General features: G+C 38.8%; 1 protein-coding gene across 3 annotated transcripts in view; it reads right to left on the reverse strand.

The window, feature by feature from the left end:
- fra (neogenin protein frazzled) overlaps positions 1–26,700 on the reverse strand; it is a 442,642-nt gene that overhangs the window by 283,615 nt on the left and 132,327 nt on the right. For all 3 annotated transcript variants that reach the window (XM_090381703.1, XM_090381704.1, XM_090381702.1), the window contains exon 3: positions 10,260–10,405. In XM_090381703.1, coding sequence (XP_090237829.1) covers positions 10,260–10,405 — 146 coding nt within the window. The remainder of the gene's footprint in view (positions 1–10,259; positions 10,406–26,700) is intronic.

A 26,700-nucleotide genomic window follows, 5' to 3' on the forward strand; every position in this document is an offset into this window, starting at 1 on the left:
TAAAATCATGTTAATGGCATGCTTACAAATAACTAAAGCTAATAATGACCATTGTAAAAGACATACAAAGCAAACACTAGTTTAAGATTAATGAAAGCTGTCAGCTAGGAAATAAATGCAATATTTACAATACAAGATAACTGATGTTGATCCTGTTTTCAAAATAATATATTTATAACTTCTGGTATAAAGTGACCAGATTTTCTGAAGGGCAATGTGAAAAGGCTTGTCAACATGTAACCATATAACAAAGGCAATGTGTTTAGGTTAGATTGCCAACTTTTTTTTTTTCAAAAAAACCAAGCAAGGATTCTTTCAAGGTTATTTTTCAAATAACCAAGGATGGAATTAAGACTAAAATGGCTATATTTCAGAGCACGGAATCTAGCACACAACCATAAGACCTCTTGTAACAACAAAAAACTACGTCAAAAAATAAAATAAAATAAGGGCTAGCTCTACCACTGCAAATATCATACTACCTAAGAAAGCTATTTCATTTTATGCTGCGACAATTATTTCTAGTTTTTTAGAGGCCGATTTCTTCAACAAAAATAAAAAATTTTAATGACATTATAAAAAATAACTATAAGGAATTACTGTTAACTACAGATAAAAATAAACATTCTCACATGAGCAACCAAAACATCACTTACTGTAAAAAAATTACAGATATCTAGGTTACAAAATAAAATAAAAAGTTTTTTTTATTCAGTTTTCTGATATTTTTTTTAACTAATTCCAACCCAAACTCTTTGGCATTGTCTTCTGCATAAAGCATTGCATATTTCAATGAACTATTATGTAAAAATTTGTTTTGTCAAGCTAATTTAAATGCACAATTCAAATTTTTTCTAATCTCATGTTTAAATTTAAGCCAATAAATTATGTGAACAGGAATTTATCATTTTCTTTTAGACATTAAATTTTAGACAATGTAATACAAATTGCATTACCAAAAGATTAATCTGTCATTTATTTAAAAAATTAAACAATTGCCATGAAACCATGTTGGGACTATTAAACCTCAATATAGGTGGTCTCTAGTGAAAATTCTCTAACAAAACAATGGCAAAATAAGTTGATATTCAGTTGTTGCCATTCAGTATGCTAAGTCAGAAGTTCAAAATTATGAATTTCAGAAAATTATCAATAGTGCCCAAACTCTTTGGCATTGTCTTCTACATAAAGCATTGCATATTTCAATGAACTATCTGAAGAGAGACTAGTAACTTCCAAAACAGGCTATCATACATAGCAGTATCAAATGATGGTTTTATCTTTCAATGATGCTATTTATTTAAAAGTAGTGAAATAACAGGGCAAAGCAGTTTGCATAGTATAAAGATTGTTCAGATGTGAACAGAGACAAAACAGAGTATGGAAAGGGCAATTCCAGCCACAGGCACCATTTCGTTGTAAGAGCTGAACTGAGTTAAAGATTTAGAATAACTGAATCTAAAATTTATTTTTAAAATATGACAATGGTTATTATTATAATATATTATAAAAATCCATCACTTTTATATAAAAAGTATCATTTACGTTAATAATAATATATTTTTTTTATATTATAATTATAATATAAGTGATTATTGATGATTAAGTGATGGATTAAGTGCAGCAGTAATTATATGAATAATCACTGCTGCACTTAATGCATGAGCATTAAGAATCTGCAGAAAAAAAGAACCACTAGGTGGCAGTGACCACAGTGTACAGATTTGGGAATTATTTAAATATGTAACTAGCATCAAGGGTAGAGGAAGGGTTTTTAGGTTTTGTAAAGGTGACTACAGTGGGCTTGTACGGGTTTTAAATTCTAAACAGTGGAGCCAACTGATGATGTTACCATCAGCAAATTCTAAATGGAAACCATAGGAATTAATCATAGAAGCTACTAGGTTTTCATGCCAACTAAGGAATTCTCTTAAAGGTATAGGCCTAAATGGATGTCAGATGAACTGATGAAACACGTAGCAGAAAAGAAAAATGCACAGGATGCATAAAAATTATCGAGAGACAAAGAAATCTATGGTAGATATAAACTAGTCTGTAATCAAGTCACAAATGAGGTTAGGCAAGCGAAGGCAGATTACGAAAAATCTTTGGCAAAGGATGCAAAGCAAAACAGCAAAACACTTCTTTACTTATGTAAAAACTAGAAGGAAGGGGATGAATTAAATTGGTCCACTTGATATCAATGGTTTGACTGTTGATGATCCAATCCTGCTCAGGTTGCTGAAAAACTGAATGAGCATTTTGCATCTACATTCAAACATGAGGAATTCTTCAGAAAAGGGAATGCAGAAGAGAAATTGAAGTTAAACATAAGAAAGGCACCTGGGGTGGATGGGATCTATCCAATTATATTAAGGGAGGCAGAGAAGGAAGTAAGCAAACCCTTAGCCATATTTATGAGAGCATCCTTGGATTCAGGGGAGGTGCCCAATGACTGGAGAAGTGCTATCCCCAATTCACAAGGGGGGAATTAAAGGGTGACACATAATTACAAACCTGTTAGTTTAACTTCTGTTCCGGGGAAAGTAATGAAGTCACTGGTTAAAGAAGTAATGCAGGATCATCTAGACAAGGCTGCAATTATATTTCAGACACAGCATGGGTTTGTTAAGGGGAAATGTAGTTTAACTAACTTGATTGCATACTGCGATGTAGTCGCAAACAAACTGGATGTAAAAAATAATTCTTATAACATACGCTTAGATTTCAGTAAAGCTTTTGATACTGTTGCACATAAAAGACTGCTGTACAAATTGCAGCAGTGTGGCATTACAAGTAAGATGCTGCTATGCATAAAGGGATAGTTAAGTGGAAGAAGACAGAGAGTGGTAATCAATGGTTGTTGTTATTTGGTTTTTAGGAGCATTAGCAACTAAGGCCATATTGCTCCGGGATATGCGGTGGTCATTCCCTGAATGACCTTTCCGCATCCTCCGTATTTGGTGGTGACGGGCTCGGACCCCGGTCTAATCAAGAAGCGTGTGCTACGCACTGCTGCTCCTTCCCACCTGGCTACGGAGGCGCCAGGTAATCAATGGACATTGCTCCTAGTGGACTAACGTTATTAGTGGATTCCCTCTAGGTTCAGAGTTAGGCCCACTGCTGTTTTCTATATTTTTCAATAATATTGATAAAGTCATATCAGGCTTGTGCTACTGTAACAGAATCTAGAAAAAAGTTAGGCAGATGGGCATGGGCAATTGCCCATGCCCATGACATTTAAGATTTACAAATTTAGAGTGCTGCATATGAGTAGCAGCAACCCAAGAATAACATACTAACAAAATAACATACCATTTTATTTTCCTCCACCCTGAGTGTAGTACCATACATACTATATGGTACTACACTCGGGGGTGGAGGTAAATAAAAAAGACCCAGGGGTAATTGTGCGATCATATATGAAGTTCTCTGAGTAATGCAGAGTAATGCTACTAGGACAGTTCATGGGGATTTGTCAATGACATGCAAGAATTTTGCTAGCAGGGATTAGGAGGTGATTTTGTATAAGGCAGTGGTCAGCCCACATCTTGAGTACTGCATACAGGTCTGGTGGCCACATTTTAGGAAGGATGATGAGCTGCTAGAATGAGTACAGAGAAGGGCAATGAGATTGGTGAGTGGAACAAAGAGGTGCTCTTACCAAGAAAGGCTTCAGTTCTGAAAGTTGCCACATCTGGAAACTAGGCACTTCCAAGGTGATCTCTGTGAGGTGTTAAAAGTTTTGAATGAATTGAGCAAGCTCAATGCTAATGGTTTCTTCCTCTTGCTCAGACCACACATATGAGGGTCACACATTCAAACTGAGGAAGGCCAGTTGCAGAATAGATGTGTAAAAATTTACCTTTAGCCAGTGGATGGTTTGCTGGAGCAAACTTCCATCTGTTGTTGTGGAAGTTGATAGCATAAATGAATTCAAGGAAGAACCAGACAAACAACTGGCAGGAATGAATAGGTTGAAATGGGAGGGAGGTATTAGTCTTTTTTTTTTTTTTTTTTTTTGCTGATGCTGTACAAGCTTGCTTGCTTGCATCATTTTCCACTTCTAATGCTGATGTTAATAATTTAATTTACATTTATGAAAACAAACACATTACTGATATTCGGTAAGTAGTTAGCATTAGCATTAGTAGAAATATATGATGCAAGAAAGCAAGTTTATGTAGCATCAGCCAAAAAAAAAAAAAAAAAAATGCTCCCATTTCACCCCCCCCCTTTCGCTCCAAATACCTGTCCAGCTCTGCCTTAAATTTATTTAGGCTATCAACTTCCACAACAAAGAATGGAAGTCTGTTCCACCAACCAACTACCTGCTGGCTAAAGGCAAACTTCCACTCATCCATCCTACAACTATCTTTCCTCAATTTGAATTTATGCCCTCTCAGGTGATTATTCTGAGCAAGAGGAAGAATTCCATCAGCATTGAGCATGGTCAAACTATTCAAAGCTTTATACAGCTCAATCAGATCACCTCGCAGGTGCCTAGTCTCCAGACACTGTAATTTGCAAAATTTAACCCTTTCTTCATAAGAGCAACCCTTTGTTCCATTCACTAATCTTGTTGCCCTTCTCTGTACAACAGCTTTACATCCTTCTTAAAATGAGGCCTCCAGACCTGTATACAGTGCTCAAGGTGTGGCTTGACCATTGCCTTATACAAGAGGATAATCATCTCCTTATCCCTGCTAGAAAAATTCCTGTATATCACTGACAAGACACCATGAGCTACTCTTGCAGACCGTCTGCACTGCTCAGAAAACTTCATATCTGCCTGCACAATTACCCCCAGGTCCTTTTCATTCTCTACCACTGTCAGTGTAGTACCACAGAGTTGATATGTTACTCTGGGGTTACTGCTTCCCATATGTAGTACTTTACATTTGTCAAAGTTAAACTTCATTTGCCACCTCTCAGCCCATCTGCTCACCTTTTCTAGATCCTGTTGCAGCAGCAGCAGCATACTGTCATTGGTATCCTTAATAATCCTGCGAACCTTCTTATCATTTGCAAGCTTGGACATTAAGCTTGATATACCATCATCAATATCATTTATAAATACAGAAAACACAATGGACCCAACAGTGAACCCTGAGGGAGCAGTGTCCATTGATTACCACTCTCTGTCTTCTCCCACTGAACCATCCCTTTATCCATAGCAGCAATTTGCCTCCAATGCCACACTGCTCCAATTTGTTCAGCAGTCTTCCATGTGAAACAGTATAAAAAGCCTTTCTAAGATACAAATATATGATATCAAAGTTATTCCCTGCATCCAGTTCCTTTGTGACCACATCATGGTATCGAATCAAATTGGTAAGTGCTTCTTGAACCAGTGCCTCCATTAATTTTCATGAAACAGAAGTTAAACTCACAGGTCTATAATTACTTGTGTCGACCTTTGATCCTCCTTTGTGAATGGGGTCACATTTGCACATCTCCAGTCAATGGGTACCTCCCCTGAGTTCAAAGAAGCTCTCATAATTATGGCTAAGGGTTTGCTTACTTTTTTTTGCTGCCTCCTTTAATATAATTGGATAGATCCTATCCACCCCAGGTGCCTTTTTTATGTTTATCTCCAACAATTTCTCCTCCACTTTCCTCTCAGTTATTACAAAATCATCTAGCTCACTGCCAGAGTTTAATTCACCTCTGGCATTTCCCTCCCTGAATAACTCCTCATGTGTGAATGTAGATACAAAATACTCATTTAGTTGGTTAGCCACCTGAGCAGGATCATCAACAGTTGAACCACCAATATCTAGTGGACCAATCTGAATCATCCCTTTTCTTCTGGAGTTGCCGTTACATTTAGACAGTTGGAATCCTACCAACTACAATAACAAAAGGGATGAAAAGTAAGTCTTTCTCTTTTTTTGCAAGTTTAAAAAAAGGGAAAGTAAAATAGCATTAACTATTATATAATTTTAAGTTGAAAACTATGTAGATACCAAATAAAAGACAAATATGCAAAAATAATTTTTAATAATATTCAAAAATTTGTTTTCACAAATCTAAAAAATGATTTTTAACAATACGGAAAAATTTTCCTTGAAGTTCTCTAATGAACAACATGGGGAAAGGAATTTTCCAATAACAACTATTTTTTTAGGTAAACTGTTTGTACAAATACAAAGTTTCAGGCTGCTTCCGTAGCCAGGTGGGAAGGAGCAGCAGTGCGTAGTACACGCTTCTTGATTAGACTGGGGTTCGAGCCCGTCACCACCAAATACGGAGGATGCGAAAAGGTCAGGGAATGACCACCGCATATCCCGGAGCAATATGGCCTTAGTTGCTAATGCTCCTAAAAACCAAATAACAATTAACAAAGTTTCAGTTAAGTCCTTGAGGTTGTCACAGACATTCTCTCAGATATGCCAGACAAGCTGTATACCTGGGAGTCTAAAACGCTGATGGAACTGATATTCAGGTGACACTCAAGTCAATTAGACCCAATTTCGGCGAAGTCCAGACAGTCTCTGACAGCCAAATCCTCTGCTTGCATCTGCACGATGGTGGGACTGTTAGTAATCCTGGGTATAATCTCCATGCACAAGTACATGGTGCATGACAACCCAGGTGTGAACCAACATAAGCAGGGGTCGAGGTGTGTCACCCACACCACATGGAGGAACGCCGCTCCTCTATGTTACCAGGCAGTACTAGGTGGTAGATGACTCTCATCAACCGGCGCAATACCACCACTTTGCATATTGGAGGCTTGAAGTGATGGAACCCATGTTTAGTCTCTAGAGCTAAGTTCCAGTCACCCCTTCCCTATCTCTTCCACCATGCAGTATGATTGATGACTTTTGAGGTTATGATGAACATCACACGAGATCTAACATTCCTTACATTTTGAGGGTACGGCTCTAAAATGGTGTTCGCAGGCCGGCCGCTAGTCAGTACACTGGACCGAACCTCTAGGAGGCTTCCGAATCAGCTAGTGTATAATCTTGCTACCTCTACTCTGCCGGATAGTGACTGGAGGGAGTCCGAGTAGAGTGTATGAGGGGAGCATTGTTGAGGCCATGTTATGTCAAGGATCTGGGTATATTCTTACCATGTGTACACCATATCCAAAAATTTCAAGACTTCATACAGCATGTCCCACCCACTTTTTCTTACTATTGAATACACCATGAATTGTCAAACTAACAGAGCAAGCTTATCTGCGAAAAGATCTAAACCACCTCCTAATTCATTTCACAAATATATGTGGTCTCAATTCTAATCTCAACAATGTCCATTTCCACTTGCAGTCTGCCAAACCCCATGTACTTTTTCTGACAGAATTTCAGTTATCGGTTGATTCAACTACTGCTCATCTCAGATGCCCTCACTCTTTGCCAACAATAGACTCTCTCTTCTCTTTCGCCTCAAAGGTTCAAAGGTGGTACTTATGCATTTGTCCATTCTGATATTCCCTGTCAGAGACTTGGCAATTTGGAATCTCCTCTCTTTCATCTTCTCTGGCTTAAAATCTCTCTACCTCATTGGGTCAAATTCATCTGTTGTATCTACCATTCTCTCAACTCCACTATCACTTGGAGCTCTTTGACTTCCTCTCTTTGCAACTTGACTTTCTCCAGTCCAACTTTCCTAACAGTGAGGTAATTTTCTTTGGTGATTTTAATGTTCACAACTCCAGCTGGCTTCCGTTTTCTAGTCACACCGACCCAGCTGGTCAAGATGCTGAGGCTTTTGCAATTACTAATGACCTTGCACAGATTGTTCATTTACCTACAAGAATACCGGACAATCCTAATCATACAGGCAATACGCTTGATATTTTTCTCACTAACAACCCTTCTAATTACACGGTTGAAGTGAGAGGTCCTTTAGGCACTTCAGATCACAACTTGATGATTATCTCTTCTCCAATGGAACCTTTATCTCATGGCTATTCTCAACCTCGTGTTGTTTGGCATTACAAGAATGCAAAATGGGATGACCTGCGAGACTTCTTTTCTTCATTTCCTTGGTTGGATTACTGTTTCAAAACTTTCAAAAATGTCAATGTTTGCTCAGATCGTGTCAGTGAAATTATTCTTGCAGGAATGGAATCCTTTATCCCACACTCCACTTTAAAATCTCGTCCTTTATCTAAACCTTGGTTTTCCAATAAATGTGCTAAGGCTGTTCAAGAGAAGAATGTTGCATATCGTAATTGGCTTCTTTCTAATTCTTCAATTTCATTTTCTGCCTACAATTTCATTTTCTGCCTACACCGAAGCTCGCAACAATTGTAAAGCAGTTATTAATCAGTCCAAACTAGAGTTTGAACAAGCTAAGAGTAGAAAACTTGCTTCTTGCTCTAATGGTAGCCAGGCATTCTGGTCTCTTGCCAAAGCTATTGGCAGCAACTTTTGCCCATCTCTACTCCCACCTCTGTCCAAACCAGATGGTTTTGTCGTCACTTCAGCCAAGGATAAAGCTGACCTGCTAGCATCCCATTTTTCTTCCAACTCACGTATTAATGATCTTGGTAAAACACCTCCAACCATTCCCAATACGTTCCATTCAATGCCTCCTGTGGTCTTCCGTCAAAAGGATGTCAGAAGGATTTTGATGAAACTTGATGCTAAGAAAGGTCCAGGTCCTGATGGTATTTCTCCACTTGTTCTCAAAACCTGTGCTCCTGAACTTACTCCTATTCTTTGCCGCCTTTTTTCACTTTCTTATTCCAAAGGTGTTTTTCCTTCTGCTTGGAAATTTGCTCATATCCAGCTAGTTCCTAAAAAGGGTGACAAATCTCTCCCATCCAATTATCGTCCCATTGCAATTACTTCTACTCTTTCTAAAGTAATGGAGAAATCAATTAACCGCCAACTCTTAAACTACCTAGAAACCTTCCATCTGATCAACGATCGCCAGTATGGATTCCGTCAGTGTCGATTCACTGGTGATATTCTGGTTTTGTTGCCCATTTATGGACTAATTCAATGGAAAGGTTCGGTGAAACACAAGTAGTTGCTCTTGACATCTCAAAGGCTTTCGATCGTGTTTGGCATAAAAGTCTTCTAAACAAGCTTTCATCTTATGGTTTGCCAACTGTTTTTAGTAATTCGTTATCCAGTTTTCTCTCTGATCGCTCACTGAGGGTGATGGTAGATGGCTCTCTGTCTTCTAACTTCTCCACTAATGCCGGTGACCCCCAAGGTTCAGTTCTTTCCCCCACTCTTTTCCTCTTGTATATTAATGACTTTCTTCCATTGACTTGAAATCCTATCCATAGTTTTGCCGATGATAGCACATTGCATTCAATGTTCCATTTTGAGAAACCTTGCCCTGCTCAATCAGCTTCAACTTCTTGAAAATCTGCTACCAATTCCTTAAATGCTGATCTCCAGCTAATTCTCCAGTGGGGCAAAGACAACTTAGTTGATTTCAACCCTTCTAAAACTCAGTCTTGTCTTATATCTCGCAAAAAGGATTATTCTGCTCCTATGTTTACCTCTAGTGACACTCCGATTTCTAGGCAAAATGATATATCTCTTTTGGGGATTACCTTGACTTCTAATCTCTCTTGGCACAAGCACATTACAAATATTGCTTCTTCTGCATCTAAAAAACTTGGTTTTCTCTTTCGCTCTCGGCATTACTTTTCTTCCAAATAGCTGCTCACTCTATATAAATTACAAATCTGCCCTGCCATGGAATATTGTTCCCACATCTAGGGTGGTGCCCCCAAAACCTTTCTCAGGCTGCTTGATTCCATTCAGAAGAGGACAGTTAGGTTAATTAATGATTCATCTCTAACAGAGTCTCTCCACTCACTGTCTCATAGACGTACTGTTTCTGCTGCATGCCTCTTCTACAGATACTTCCATGGGCACTGTTCTTCTGAATTGGCTTCTATAATTCCCACTCTCTCTTTCAAAACAGTCCGAACACGTCACCACCAGCCAACGTCCATTTACTGTCCAACTTCAAACTCACAGAACCAACTTTTCATCTTCCTCGTTTATTCATTCCACTGCCGTTTTTCTGGAACAAACTTCCTTCATACGTATTTCCTGAAAATTACAGTCTGCAGAAGTTCAAGTCCAATGTCAACAAGTATCTTCTTTCGTCTTGTCAACCTCCAACCCAAGCACGGTACTAAGTACTATAGGTTCTAATACCTCTCATGTTTGGGGTTTACATAAAAAAAAAAAAAAAAATACTTCCAAAAATACTGATGTTTAATAACAAAACACACAAGGAAATTTTCATAAATAAATTTGATTACTACTTACATGCAACCTGAAGTTTTGCAGATCGGCTGACTATTGTTCCAATATTTTTAATAGTAGCAACACACTGATATACACCTTCATCTGGCCTCTCTGTTCTTGTGTGATACACACTACTGAAGTACAGTGATCCATTTGAAAGAATGGACCTTTTAAAAAATAAAAGAGCATATATAGGAGATAATTCAGAATTCGGGCAAATTTTTTAAAAAAGCAGCTAGTTGTTCGTGGAAGAAAATTAAACAATAATTTATTAAATATATTAGTTTTCTACATTTTCTTTATACACAAATCCATAGATACTAAAAACAAAACATGGAATTCCACCCTTTTTTTTTTTTTTTTTTAAATTTTTAATAAATATCATTAGCAAAATAGCCAAGAACTCTGATTACCCAATAAAGTCAATCAGGAAAGTCAGATATTGTAATACTAATTCTTTGAAGTTAAGAAAATTAAGCAAGCTTTGCTTGTTTTTGCACTTACTAAATGAATAAAACAGAATAAAGAGCATTATAAATCATAAAACCATTTATTGCTTTTTTAATACTGCATCAGTGTAAATCTATTTTAACTATTCACTTGTAAGATGCTAATGGTCTGGTGTGATCTGCATGGTCCATTTATTTCTGCCTTAAAGTGTAACTCAAAATTCATGGAAATAGGGAAGGAGGCTAAATGTAATAGATCCAAGCCCTGACAAAGAAGGGGAGTCCCTAAAACCACTGTTGAGCTGTTGGGAGTCAAACTGGAACAAATAAATACAAGGATTGTGTTAGGGTAACTAAGAGTAGAAACAGGTGCATGTATACTTGCATGTACACCAATGCCAGAAGTTTAGTTAATAAATTTGATGAGTTCGAAGTGCTAGTCAAGACATCAAAGGCAGATATTGTTGGATATCAGAGATGTGGTGTCACACAGATATAAGCAGTGCGGAATTGGAATTTGGGAAGTACAATATTTACAGAAAGGACAGACAGGGTAGGAAGGGAGGAGGGATTATGCTGTTAGTTAAGGAACACATAAAATCTAAGTAAGTGCATTCAGTTGACACGGGTGTACAGTGCAATGTTCAGTCAGTTTGGCGTGACATAAACACTGGGAAAGGGAAAATGAGATTAGGAGTAGGTTATAGGCCTAATGACTCTGATGACAATGAACAGTTGTGCAGAGAAATAGATTGGCCAGTAAATCAGAATATCTTGTAATGGGGGATTTTAACTTTCCAGATATTGGCTGAAATTTGTGGGTTGGTCACTCACATGCTAGCAAGACTTTTCTGGATTTATGGGATGACTATTTTCTACAGCAGTATGTTCGAGAGGCAACCAGAGGGAGTAATACTCTTGATCTCATTATCAGCAGTGATTCTTCATGCATTAAGAATTTGAAGATAAAGGAACCACTGGGTGACAGTGATCACAATGTACTGATATGGGAATTACTTAAAGATGTAACTACCATCAAGGCTAAAGGGAAGAGCTTTTGCTTTTGTAAAGGTGACTACAGGGGGTCTCTAGCAGTTTTTAAATTCTGTACAATGGGATCAACTGGTGATGTTTCCAACGTTGAATTCTAAATGGGAAGACTTCAGGGACTTAATCTTGGAGGCTACTAGGCTTTTCATTCCAACTAAGAAATACTGTTCAAGGTTCAGGCCTAAATGGATATCAAATGAATTAATGAGGCTCGTGGCAGAGAAGAAAAATTTTTGGGATGCATATAAATTATCAGGTGACACAGAAGCCTATGACAGATATAAGGTTGCCTGTAATCAAGTCACAAATGAAGTTAGGCAGGCGAAGGCAGATTATGAGAAATCTTTGGCAAAGGATGCAAAGAAAAACAGCAAAGAGTTCTTTACTTATGTAAACTCTAGAAGGAAAGAGATGAATCAGATTGGACCACTTAACATAGATGGGTTGACTATTGATGATCATGCTCAGATAGCTGATAAACTGAATGAGTATTCTGCATCAACATTCACACATGAGGAGTTATTCAATGAGGGCAATGCCAGAAGTTTATCAAACTCTAACAGGGACCTAAGTGATTTTGTAATAACTGAGAGCAAAGTGGAGGAAAAATTGTTGAAGTTAAACATAAGGCACCTGGGGTGGACAGGATCTATCCAGTTATATTAAAGGAAGCAGCAAAGGAAGTAAGCAAACCATTAGCCATAATTATGAGAGCTTCCTTGGACTCAGGGGAGGTCCCCATGGACTGGAGGTGTGCAAATGTATCATCAATTCACAAAGGGGATTCAAAAGGTGACACGAGTAACTATAGACCTGTTAGTTTAACTTATGTTCTGGGGAAAATAATGGAATAACTGGTTAAAGAAGCATTGCAGGATCATCTAGACAAAAATGGAGGTCTTGTCTGACTAATTTGATTGGATACTATGATGTGGTCACAAAGGAACTGAATGCCAAAAATAATTTTGATATCATATATTTGGATTTCAGGAAAGCTTTTGATACTGTTGCACATGGAAGACTGCTGTACAAATTGGAGAGGTATGGTATTAAAGGTAAGTTGCTAAAATGGATAAAGGGATGGTTGAGTGGGAGACGACAGAGAGTGCTAATCAATGGAGACTGCTCTTCGTGGTCAAATGTTATTATTGGAGTTCCCCAGGGTTTGGTGTTGGGTCCATTGTTGTTTTGTATATTTATCAATTATATTGATGAAGGTATATCAGGTTTAATGTCCAAGTTTTCAGATGATACAAAGGTTGGCAGGGTTGTTACTCCAACTGGATCTAGATAAGTTAGGCAAATGGGCTGAGAAGTGACAACTGAAGTTTAACATTGACAAATACCAAGTACTGCATATGGGTAGCAATAACCAAAGAGAAACATGGCAACTGTGTGGTACTACACTCAGGGAAGTGGAAAGTGAAAAGACCTTGGGGGGTAATTGTGCAGTCAAATATGTAGTTCGCTGAGCAGTACACATGGGCTGCCAGGGCAGGTCATGGAGTCTTGTCAATGATATATAGGAATTTTGCTAGCAGGAACAGGAAGGAGATTATCTCATTGTACAATGCAATGGTCAGGCCACACCTAGAGTACTGTGTACAGGTCTGGAGGCCTCATTTTAGGAAGGATGTAGAGTTGCTAGAATGAGTACAAAGAAGATCAACAAGATTAGTGAGGATGAATAAAGGGGTGCTCTTACCAAGAAAGGCTTAAGTTCTGCAAACAGCAGTGCCTGGAGAGTAGGCACCTGCGAGATGATCTGATTGAGGTGCATAAGGCCTTGAATGGGTTGAGCAAGCTGAATTCTGATGGGATTCTTCCTCTTGCTCAGATTAAGAACCTGAGTGGGCATAGTTGGAAATTGAGGAAAGATAGATGTAGAATAGATGTGTGGAAATTTGCCTTTAGCCAGTGGGTAATTGATTGGTGAAACAGAGTTCCATCTTTTGTTGTGGAAGTTGATAGCTTAAATAAATTTAAGGCTGAGCTGGACAGGCATTTGGAACGAATGGAGGGGCAAAATGAGAAGTGTTTTTTTTTTTTTTTTTTTGGCTACTGCTGCTGCATAATCTTGCTTTCTTGCATCGTATGCCTCTACTAATGCTAACCAATTGTGCACCCCAGCCACCAAATACAATTGCACATCCTGGCAATGATACTGATTATCATTTTTTGCTTTTTTAAACCACAAAACTTATTCTTTAACCTTTCATCAGTTGCTTAGCATCAGAGAGATGTCACTAGCATATTTCTTAAAATTTAGAAATGGAATTATATCCTTTCCCGATATGGATCATGAGAGGGTACTTACTGGTTTTTCATCTAATAGATAGCATGTGAGTGAGAGCATCTCTTTTCTTTTCTTTCTTTCTTTCTTTTTAAATTTAGACCATAATGTGCCATTGTGCATTATGTCCATACAAATGTGTTCATGGGCTGATATGCACATTGTGTGGGCTGAAAAAACGTGTTACCCTCGGCCTGATATCAGCGAACTCCAGCTAAAAAATAATACTTTCCCTAAGAAAGTACTATTCATCAGGGATTAGGAATTCCTCTAGTCATCGACAAGAATTGAATGCAGACGTCTCCCAACTCTAAGGAATTCCTCTAGTCATCGACAAGACTTGAATGCAGGCTTCTCCTAACAAGTGGCAAAATTGTCAGCAAGAACAGGGTAAGTTCTACTACCAGTAAATGCATGTTATAACACTGATGATTATAATAAGCACTATCCTACTTTTAACACTCTTTTCTTCTGGTCCCATATTCAATCCTATGAAGTGACGTGCATTTTTTAATGTCTACAGCACTGTCATTTAGATTTCCCACTTATTTTACTTTTTTTTTTTGGCATCAAGAGGGAATAAACCTGGATATAACCCTCCAACCTCTTGATTTTTTTGCTTTGGGAAAGAAAAAATGAGACTAAATTCCAGGAATCATTAATTGTGCAGTTTTGTATACTTCACAAACATCACTACCCACTGCTGTTGTTGTTAAGTTTAATACACAAGGGCTACTAAGGCCAAATTGTGTCAATTTATAGTTTATTTCTTATATCCATATACCTGTACGATTCAAGTATGTTAACAGTTCTTCTGTGTTTGCATGATTTCCAAGAATATGAGATGAGATAAAATCTGGGATTCGTTTAATTTGCTGAATGACCAAAAGGTGCTAGAACAGATTTATGAGTAAAGAGGACAGTCTACAAGAAAGTGGTGAACTGTAAGTTGTGTCTGACAGGATGTGCTCTGTGGTGGGTCTTCTTCCAATAATAAAAACAAGTGTGTAATATGAGTATGCCCAATTCTGAGTCTTGCCAATATCACTTCTCGTCTGTTTCGTCTGAATCCAGACAGCCACAACTCTGGTTTTTGTTTGATCTGGTAAAGTTTGTTGCTGGTATTACTTCACCAGATTTGTGACCAATTTTCATAACATGCCTTACAAATTACAGTCTTGTAATCTGTATATGGAATCTGAAAGCGCTGTGAGAATGTGGTAAGAGGACTTTTAGCGGCAAGATCAGCATTCATTTCCCATAATTCCTGAATGACCCAGTACCCAACAAATTGATTACTGATTGATTGGACTCTTTGCACGAGAGTAACTGACAGTGAATAGTTTTCAATGTAGGATGACAGGCAGAGAAATTCTCCCTCACAGCAAAGACTGCACTGAGAGAGTCGGTATATTAAAAAATTTTCTGTTTATACCAAACAGTCAGGAGTTCAAAAGATAGACAGAATAGAAGAAACAGTACCATATTTAGCAGTCACGGGCTTGAACCCCCAGTCACTCAAGGCGTGTGTACTTATGCATAGATTAGGGCTGATGAAATGGAGCATTCAACAATCTGTTCAAGCTTTATGGCATACAGCTCAGCAGTGAAGATACTGAATGTGGGTGGTAACGAGGCTGTAATGGTAAATGACAGGAAAACTGCTGCAGCACCTATGGCATTTTCAGTTTTTGATCCGTCAGTGTATACTGCACAGGAATTGCTGTTGAGGTTGGCATAGGCTGCATGCAACTGTCTGATATTAGCAGAAGCTAAAACATTCTTTCCAGATCAGAGAAAGAATTCATCAAGAGAGGCATGAAAATGTAACCAAGGTGGTATAAGGAGGAGTGGTGTCCTCAGATATGTCAGATTAACATTCCAAGTATGCAAGTAAAACCGACCTGAGCAACACAGGTCGGTTTTCATGTGGCTTACTTTCATAAAAGGAATTCCACAGGGTATTATATAAGTACTCCCAACTAGGATGGAAAGGAAGACTTTGGATCTTAACAGCATATTGAGACAACAATATTTTTCTGCGAAGATGTAATGGAAGATCACATGCCTCAACATAAAGGCTTTGGACTGGAGAAGTCCTGTAAGCTCCTAGGGCTGTCCTCAGAGCACAATGCTGTATGATGTTCAGTCATTCTAATGCACTTACCCTAGCAGAGTCATATACTGGAGAACCATAATCCATGCGTGAACAGATTAGGGACTTGTACAGGTGTAGTAAGGTATACCAATCAGCTCCCCATGACATGGACAAGACTGACCGAAGTATATTCATATGCTTTAGACAAGTAGTTCTTAAATGAGTGATGTGAGCTTAGTGTCCAATATCAGTCCAAGAAATTATTATTTTATTATTATTATTATTAATAGCTATATGGTGCAAGGAAGCCTGAGACTTATGCTGCACCAGCCAAAAAAAAAAAAAATTTTCTGAATTACCCTGAGAGAGAGTCAGAAGTAGAAGGGAAATCACCAAGGAAGAGAAGAATGATGATATCCAGCTCAGGACCCTGGGTGTGCCAAGCCCATACTCACCAGATATGAGCCCCTGGGGTTGAATCAACAAAGCATAGGACACCACTTCGAAAATATTTATAAATTTGAAACTAGTGCTTTTCAAAATGAGGTGCCATTTGCTTGCCCCACTTAAGCAGTTCTTAAAACTTTCAGTGCTTAAAATAGATCCAAAGTTGCTTTGGAGAGTTGGAACTTCGTCAAACAAATATCTATGTTCAAACTCAGTTTATCAATCATTTTAAATTTCTCCACTACTTCTATTAAAGCTTTATATTTCGGTCATTCTTTGTCTTGGAAGTATAATTTGAATTTTTCTTTAACTTTTGCTCTAACTGTAGCATCTAATTTACTGGCAAACTTGGTACCAAAAAAATCTTCATTACAGCTAGGCCTCGCATAACGCGAGTTCGATTAACGTGATATTCAGTTAACGTTATTTGAAAAATGATACCACTTTACACGATGCAAATTTCCAATTAACGCGATCTTTTTTGTTTTATGCAATAGTTGAAAAAGATTTGAATCGCGCGTTAAGCTAACCGCGAGTCGTACGGTCAATAAACAAACGTTTGCCTGTTGCCCGCCTCGGTGTGTTCCATTAACCATCGGAAGACGTGTTTGTCTCCTGCTAATAAAGTCAATGCAGACTTGCATTTAAAAATTCAAAATTTTAAATGAGCCAGATGAAAAATGTTACCGCGAAGGAGATAACGGTAAAAGAATTAGATGAAATCTTTCGTATCGCATAGAACCTCAAACAAAAGGTTTGATGTTCTCTGCGATATTTATTTCGCCAGGGCCCAGAGAAGATTGTTGTCGGCTATCGGAAATTGATTGATGAAAAGAGAAAGTCAACACTCTTCAAATATTTCCACAACAGTAATTTCTTCATTGTGTATTTTATGTCAGAGGTTCCCAAAGTTTCTCGGTTCACGGCGCCTTTAATGTCTCAGTAATTTTTTCAAGGCGCACCCAGACCAAAAGAAATACCTAACAGTTTCGTTTAGTAGTTAGGTCCAAACAACTTAATAAGAAATGCTGAAACTGTGAACTCAATCTAACGGTATTAACAAGTGGGATTGGAGTTTTGTTTATTTCTAGTTCAGGATCCAGATGTAGAGCCTGTAGCTTGCAGAAGTGAGTGGCAGTGCATTTATTTTCTGACAGTCGATAACCATTCTGTGAAGTCCAGGATTCTATTTTGGTTATGGCTAGTTGGAGCTGCCATTCGATAGTGTTCATGCTTTTAGACTGACAAGAAATGGTAAGATCGTCTGCATACATGTAAGTTTCAATTGTTTTTGGGATGTTCTGTGTCATATTGCTAACTCAAATGCAAATAGTGTTGGACTAAGTATTAAACCCTGTGGTATGCCTTCCTCTTGAATGTGAGATGTAGACAGTATGTTTTTATATCAGACCTGAAAATACCAAAGTTGCAAGAAATTTTGAATTATTTCAGGCAATTGTCCACTTAGACCTAGAGGGTAAAAATCCATTATAATAATAAAATTCTTTATTCATAGAAATGTAGGACACGATTCCCACTACAGGCAACCAGAGGATCCCACGACGCCAAGTATAATACCACGACACCAAGTAGTGCTGAATGCCTTTTCAAGATCTAAGTTGACCATGACTAGATGTTGTCTCGTGACAAAGGCATTGCAAATATGAGATTCAGCTTTGGTAAGCATATCTAGCATTGATCTGTTCTTCCGAAATCCGTACTGATGGTCTGGAAGGAGATTCTGTGACTCCAGGATGTAAGTGAGTATTGTATGAACCATCCTTTCGAAAATTTTCCTTACGCAGCTCGAAAGAGATATTGGCCTATAATTTTGAACCAGGGAAGGACCTTTGCCTAGTTTTGGTAGGGCAATAATGAATGAATGGCGCCAGGAAGAAGAATAGGCATTTTCAGAGAAAATCCAATTGTAGAAAATCAACAGGGTGCACAAGTCCTCTTCATGTAAATGCTTCAGCATAATGTAATAAACACCATCTGGCCCTGAAGCACTGTTTGGAGATCTAGTTAATGATTCTTTCAGTTCATTAATGTAAAGGGTTGGTTGTATGGAAAGGAGTGGCACGCCGAGAACCTAATTTTATACCATTCTGCACCATCTTTAATACTCTGGAAGGAGGATGCATAGGAAGCAGAAGCAGAGATAGTGGCAAAAGATTTTGCAAATACATTGGCAACTTCTTCAGGAGCAGCTATGTCTTTCCCTTTCCAATGAAGTATCAGAAAAGGCAGCTGAATATATTTGCCATTTAGCACCTGTATCCTTCTCCAAATGATCCGTGTGTCAGTGTCATTTGTGATGATCGATGCAAAAGCAATCCACAAATCACGTTTTGCTTTCCTTCTAATTTGCCTTGCTTTTGCTTTAAGCCTTTTATAAGCAATTAAGTTAGTAGAAGTAGGACACTTCCGGAAATTATTCCATGCACAGTTTTTCTCCTGTTTGTTTGGCAATAGAGAACTCTGCATTCCACGATTTCTGTGAGCGCGATATGTCTTAGATTTTGGAATGAAAGCATTTGCTGCAGTCAGAATCTGATTGGTGATGTAAGTAGTTACATCATCAATATGTTTCTGTTGGACATTCTGTCTAAGAACATTTGGGCAGAATAGCCATCCCAGTTCACCTTACTAAACTTCCAACTGGATCTTTGCTCAGAATTTTGAGTTACCGCTATTTGTATTGGGCAAATAATTGGAAAGTGGTCACTGTTAAAGGGATCGGATAATACTGACAATGTCAGAATTGGAAAGATGGAGAGCAAATTGAGAAGTCAACTGCAGAAATAGATCCTGTAGGTAGGTGGATATAAGTAGGAGAGCCACCTACCTACAGGACCTAGGTAGGTGGATATAAGTAGGAGAGCCAGAGTTTAGTAAATTAAGATCACTATTATTTATAAATTCTTCAATTAATTTGCCTCTTCTGTCCATTGTAGCGGACCCCCACAATGGATGGTGTCCATTAAAGTCGCTAAAAAGACAAATTGGAGATGGGAGTTGTGTAATTAGGCTGTCAAGTTCTGAATGGGGAAGTAGAGATAGTGGAATATAAACGGCAACAAGGGTAACTGATGTACCAACTGCAATACAAGTAGCCACAGTTTCTAGATTTGTTCTTAACTGGATGTGCAGGAGACTCCAAATTTCTATCTCATCTGTACATCATATAACTCGAGAATTTTGGCAAAACTTGGGGTGACAAGGATGTTTCCTGTAAGCATACAGCTATGGGGTTGAATTGAGCTATTAAATCCAGTAAGTCATCAGAATGACTGCTTAGTCCTCTGCAATTCCACTGTATAATGTTATGCATTATTTAGGTTTACCTGAGGATGATTCATATGGCTGTTTTTTGGATGCGGGGCATTTTTTTTCGGTCTCTTTTTTGGGAATGTGGGATGATCGGTATCCATAGTGTCATTGGCATGCAATTCTAGGATGAGTTCCTCGTAATCCAGGTGTACATCCACTTCCATGCCATTGGTCTGTGGTTCAGCTTTCTTACAATCTTTAGTAGTTTTCATTCTTTGAGTGTCCTGCAAGACTGTTGGAGTATCAGTTCGGATACTAATTGGAGTGTTTGTAGCTTTGCTGGTTTTAGGTTTAGGAGTATCTTTTCTGGAGGCTGATAAGGTTTCTTTAACCCAATTTGCCAAAAAGGTGTTCGGTGGTATTGACACATCTGCTTGAGCTGCAGCTGAAAGATAGCTTTTGGTGCGAGAAGCATAGGATAGACTGGGCATGGTCAATATAATTTGTCTGCATGCTTCAGGATATGTTATTTTATGTTCTATTTTGTATCTCTGAATTTTCTTTCCAGTTTTCCACATATCACATGATTTAGAAAACGCAAGATGATTTCCTTTGCAGTTGGGATACATGGGGGTTGAGACCGAGCAATCTGCTTGTGTACGGTCCTTCGAGCCACATATAGGACAGATGGCATCGCCTCTGCATGCTTGCTGAGAATGGCCATATTTCTGGCATTTAAAACAGCGAAGAGGATTCAGGATATACGGCCAAATCTGGCAGTTTAAATAGCCAGCTTTTACAGTGGATGTTAAATCAGGAGTGCTGAAGGTTAAAATGATGGATCAAATTGGTACAAGATTTCCATCTTTTTTAATCATTATGCACTTCACACTGATTACCTTCTGATTACTAAGTTCTTGGACTAATTCCTCCTCAGTCACCAAAAGTAGGTCCCACTCTGTGATGATGCCTTTCAATAAATTTAAAGTATTGTGGGAAGTAACAGATACTGGCAACCCACCAAATGTTTTTGTCTTTAACACGTTGACTGCTAAGGCTTATTTGGGTAAACTGGTCTTCGACACTAATTTGAGTTAGGCGTGTTAAATGATTCAAAACCAAAATTATAATATATATTCATCACCAAAACTCGTAAAAAAAACTTATTGCTGTAAAAAAAAGCCTCACGAATTATCTCGTAGTTGCCATATGTAATAGGAAATTCTTCGCGGGCGCCAACTACTAGTTAACTCAATTAAATCAGACGTGTTATAACTTGCAGAATTCGCTGTATGAGTCAGTGCTGTGCATAAATCCGCTGCAGTGACAAAGACTTTGTCGTGTACTTTGTATCTAGCACTTTATTATGTGTGTTTTTTTTTTTTCATGCTCTTCTTACATGGATAAGAAGAGCTTTTTGACGAGTTGTACGGTTCTGGTTCATAGACTGATCGGATCAAATGCTCTCATATTATTCAGTGCTAGGAAAAACCATCAGATGATTGAAAAATATTGCATTACATATTATAGCAATATATAGGCATAAAGCATACATCCTTTTCCATCAAGTTACAGGTTTCTCTGAATTTTGGACATTTTATGGTGGAACCCGTAACTTGACGGAAAAGTTACATTCAATCTTTGATTGGAGAAAAAATTCTAAATGTTTCAAAGAAGATTAGGTCAAAACGTAAAATTCATTATTTAGAATTTCAGTTGGCTATACCACCAACTGAAAAAAAAAACACACCCGACTAAGCTGTATCGAGTATGTACAAGAAATAACAAATGCCGTGGAATACGCTATTATTGTCCAGTGTGCCAAGAGAAGCTAGCTTTTTGTGTGAATAAAATATAATCTTTTGTGAATAAATTCTGTTTTCTGATGCCATGGTTGATTTTCCATTCTTATCCCAGAAGCCCACTATCCATCAGTTGCACATATTTGCTACAAATATACTCGTAGCTGTGCCTGAATGGACAGTCATACCAGTCCGAGTTAACTCGTATGTGGCGTCCTGGGCCAGATCACCAAATACGAATTAACTCGTAGTCGGCAGTAAACATGTTAATAGCCACTCAGAATGTTTGGTGGTGGAGACAATCAGGAGACCTCCTGTTTCAACCAGGAGGTCTCCTGATTGTAGTCTCTTCACCATTTTTGGTGATCCCGCAATAGATTCCAAATATTTTTGGATCATAAATGGCGATAACTTGCCCACAAGCTGAGTAGACAGAGAATGTATCACCAGAAAGTTAGGGAGGTTAGAACACTCTGCTTCTCTTCGAAGTCTTTTAGGGTGGTTTGAGTCATTTTAATTGGACATTTCTGACCTTGAGCTTGATGGCTCTAAAGGAGGAAAATTATTTAAGTCCATCTTTGCTCCTTTTAGCCTTGGGAGAGTAACTTTCTTCTCCCAGGTTACTGGCCCCGCCACACGGAGACAGGAGTTGTGCCACCAGTGACCAAGCGGGTGAGGACGTTAGTTGGGTTAGTACGGATTAAATAAATAAATATATATATATATATATATATAAGGAAAGAAAGGTGAATTTCCTTTCTGGACTGTTACTTGAAAGCTTTTAAGTAAAGAATCACTTGAGTAAAACAGGAAGAAAAGACACTCAAAAATAAATATAACTTATTCGCTGAGAAAGAGCACTCTATATATGGCACAAAAGATCACTAGGTTGCTATTGCTTGGCACTCCGGGCCTTCCCACTGCAAGTGATGTTTCTTTTACATTTCACTCACGCCTTTGAAGGTAGATAGGCTGCTCTTTAAAATTTAGCATCTAAGCAATTATGGTTGCATTCACATGCTCTCCTCGGCTCTTTTTTTATTTTTTAATTCAATACTGTTCACCCATTTTCTCCTTGCTGCTACATTACTTATTGTCTTTTGTGTGCATTGTTCAGCATGGCATTAATAAATTTCATCAATGATGGCATTATTATTATGTTAATACTACATTTATCACATTCATACAGTGATACTCGCAATCAGAGAACTCAGGGCATGCCATGAAAACAGTCCCCAAACCATAACACTACCGCCTCCATCCTGCCAAACACCAACAGTGCATCCAGGTGCAATGGCCTCGTGTTGCTTTCTCTAAATGCAGATACGACCATCAGCACGATAGAGTTAGAAGTGGGATTCATCAGTCCAGGCAACAGATTTCCACATGTCAGTGGTCTAACGTTGGTGCTGACATATCCATTCAAGGCACAGTTCCTTGTGTCATGTAGCAAGCATAGATATCTATGACAGGTGTTGTTATACCCTATACAACCTAATGTCTGCCACATAGTCCATGTGGATACTGGTCTTACTGTTCTTACGTTGTACTGGGTGGTTAGCTGGGCCACTGTGTTGCATCGCAGATTTGTTTGTTTGTTTGTTTTAGAGTTTTATGGCACATTAGCATCTAAGGCTATAATACGCCAAGTCAAAAAGGTGTAGAATATAAAACTATAAAATTAAAATTATTTGTATATAATTGTAAAAGAATATATGATATAAAATGTTCATATAGCATAAAACGATAAAAATATTCTAGATAGAATTATCTAGATTAATAAGTTGTAAAAACTTAAGAATAGCTGACACGTTTTCATTGTCCGATAAAATCTATCTGAGTGTATAAGGTTCAGACAGATGGCTAAAACATAAAAACGGCAGTCATTATAAAAGGACGGACATTCAATTAAAATATGACGGACTGTTAAAATGGTGTCACAATTTCTACACATAGGACGATCGTCTGCCCTCAGCAGATAGCAATGTGTCAAGTGACAATGTCCTATGTGGAGCCGAGATAGAACAACTTCCTCTTTTCGGTTCCTGCACAGACTAAACTGCCAATGTTCAATTATAGGCTTAATCTCATATAACTTGTTTGTAGTCTGTCCATGGCATGAGTGTTGCCATTGGGATACCAGTTTCTTTCGAATTACTGGCCTGTAGTCTGTATAGGGGACTAACAGGCAAGAGTTAAATAGGTTCGCTGATTTGGCTGCAGTGTCTGCCAAATCATTTCCTGAAGTCCAGCAGAAACGAACATCAAATTTGAATTGTGCAAGGAAGTGCAGCTTCTGCTGTATCCGGGTCAGGACAGGATGAGAGTTGAACCTCATCGATGATAAAGCCGGCAATGAACTCAGAGAATCGGTATATATAATATATTTTCTGTGGTGGGTGGTTTGTATACGATCTAAGGCTAGCTCAACTGCATGCAGCTCTGCAGTGAACACACTGCATTCGTTGGAGATCTGCTCAGATACCGTGGTGTCTGGCAAAACAGCTGCAGATCCAACAGACATGTCTGACCTCGAGCCATCTGTATAGATGGGCAAGAAATCAGCATGTTCCGCGCGCTCAGCTAAAAAGAGCTGCAGGTAGACGGTGTATGAAGTATTGTCCTTTCTCCAATTGTTAAAGGAGAAGTTGCAGTTTGGGACACAAGCATGCCAGGGTGGAAAAGGTTGCCCTGGTGATGGGGCAACATTGTCTAATGTGATGTTCAAATCATTGAGTAGCCTTTGGATACGAATACCGAATGGTTGATTGGCAGTCTGGCGAATGTTGTACAAATTTTCCCAACGTGGCTCAAAAACGGGTGTACACGTCAGATGGTCTGGCAGGTATTTCAGTTTCAAAGCATACTGTAGGGACAACTGTTTCCTGCAAAGTGATAACGAGGGCTCGTTCGCTTCGACATAGAGGCTATGAACAGGAGAAGTTCGAAATGCTCCAGTGGCAATACGGATCGCCTGATGGTGGATGGAATCCAACCATCGGAGTACGCTGAGTCTAGAGGATGCGTATGCCTGGCACCCATAATCTAACTTAGATCGTATGAGTGCACGATAGAGGCGCAAAAGGGTACATCGGTCAGGGCCCCAAGAATGTGAGGAGATTGCACGTAGGATATTCAAGCCTCTTGTGCACTTCGTACATAGTTGACGGATGTGTTCTAGAAAGGTCAACTTTTTATCGAATATAAGCCCCAAAAATCTAATCTCAGGTACTACTGGGATAGCATTTTGTCCAAGCCTCAGTTCAGGTTCAGGGTGAAGATTGCGCTTTCTGCAAAAATGCATGCAAACAGTCTTTTGTGGAGAGAACCTGAACCCGTTATTCGTTGCCCATGAGTTCAAATGGTTAATGGCACGTTGCAGTTGCATCTGAATTACCCTGATGTTGCCGGAATGACAGAATATGCTAAAATCGTCAACATAGAGGGCACAGTTTACAGTTGGAGGAAGTTGTTCTGTGATGGAATTCACTTTAATGGCAAAAAGCGTAACACTTAAAACAGATCCTTGAGGTACTCCCTCCTCTTGACTAAAAGAGCGAGAGAGAGTAGATCCTACACGGACTTGGAAAGAACGGTGACATAAAAAGTTTTTAATAAAATTGGGGAGATTACCTCTAAGGCCGATGCTGTAGAGGTCTTTTAAAATTCCAAATCTCCAAGTTGTGTCATACGCTTTTTCCATATTGAAGAACACTGACACCAGGTGTTCTCGTTTTAAAAAGGTATCTCAAATGGAAGTTTCGAGCCTGATTAAATGGTCCAAAGTTGACCTATTCCTACGGAAGCTGCACTGAAATCTGGAGAGGAAGCAATTAGCCTCCAAATACCAAATAAGGCGGGCATTGACCATTCTCTCCAGAATTTTGCACAGACAGCTAGTCAGAGCAATAGGACAGTAGTTCGTTGGGATTTTAGGATCCTTTCCTAGGTTAGGAAAGGCAAGCACGACTGCCTTATGCCAGGAATCCAGAAACTGCTCTTCTTGAAATATTCTGTTATATAGAAAAAGCAGTTGGTCCATGGATGTTGCAGACAGATGTTTGATCACATCATAATGGATAAGATCTAGTCCAGCAGCACTTGCCTTGGTAAGAGTTAGAGCTGTTTCTAACTCTTCCATGGTAAAGGGCCCATTATAGGGATGAGACCTTTTAGATTTAAAGTTAATTGGCTGCTTTTCAAATTTATCTTTCGAGACCAGAAATTCTGGGGAGTAAGCAGATGTTGACGAGATGGCAGAAAAGGTCTCCCCAAATACATTAGCTATTGCAGTTGGATCTGCAATAACGCATCCATTATACTCCAGGACCAATTAAGGGTGCGATGTATATTTACCCTTCATTTTCTGGATTTTGTCCCGGATAGCTTTACTGCTGGTTGACTGAGTAATAGTGGATGTAAAGCGGACCCACGATTCCTTTTGGCTCTGACGACGAATATATCGTGCTTTCGCACGTGCACATTTGAAGGCTAAGAGATTGGCTGTAGGAGGATATCGTCGGAATATCCCCCAAGCTTTATTTTGTGCCTTTTTTGCTGCTGTGCATTCAGTATTCCACCAAAGTTTTGGAAATGGCGGAAACCGGGTAGATGTTTTCGGAATTGTAGCTGCAGCTGCATGGACAATTCTTTCTGTGATGCGTCATTGATAGGCTGACTGTACTGTACTGATGTTAAAGTCTACCAGGTGTTGAAAGGTGTTCCAGCCAGCCTGATCAATCTTCCATCGCAGTAACCTAAAAGGTGAGCATGGCGTCCCTTTAAGTAGGCTGGTTATCATGGGGAAGTGATCACTTCCATAAAGATTCTCCTCTACCTCCCAAGTGATTGAAGGAAGGAGAGAGGGGGAGCATATAGAGAAGTCAATAGCAGAGAACGTACGGGTAGGCATGTGGAAAAAGGTGTTAGTTCCCACATTTAGAAGGGATAGGTCATTGTCATTGAGCATATGCTCTATGACACGTCCCCTTCCATTAACGTTTGCACTACCCCACAGGGTGTTATGTCCATTGAAATAAGATCATCACGA

Source organism: Mastigoproctus giganteus, chromosome 9, assembly GCF_048544385.1.
Source record: "Mastigoproctus giganteus isolate SK-2022 chromosome 9, ASM4854438v1, whole genome shotgun sequence".
Taxonomy (NCBI): domain Eukaryota; kingdom Metazoa; phylum Arthropoda; class Arachnida; order Uropygi; family Thelyphonidae; genus Mastigoproctus; species Mastigoproctus giganteus.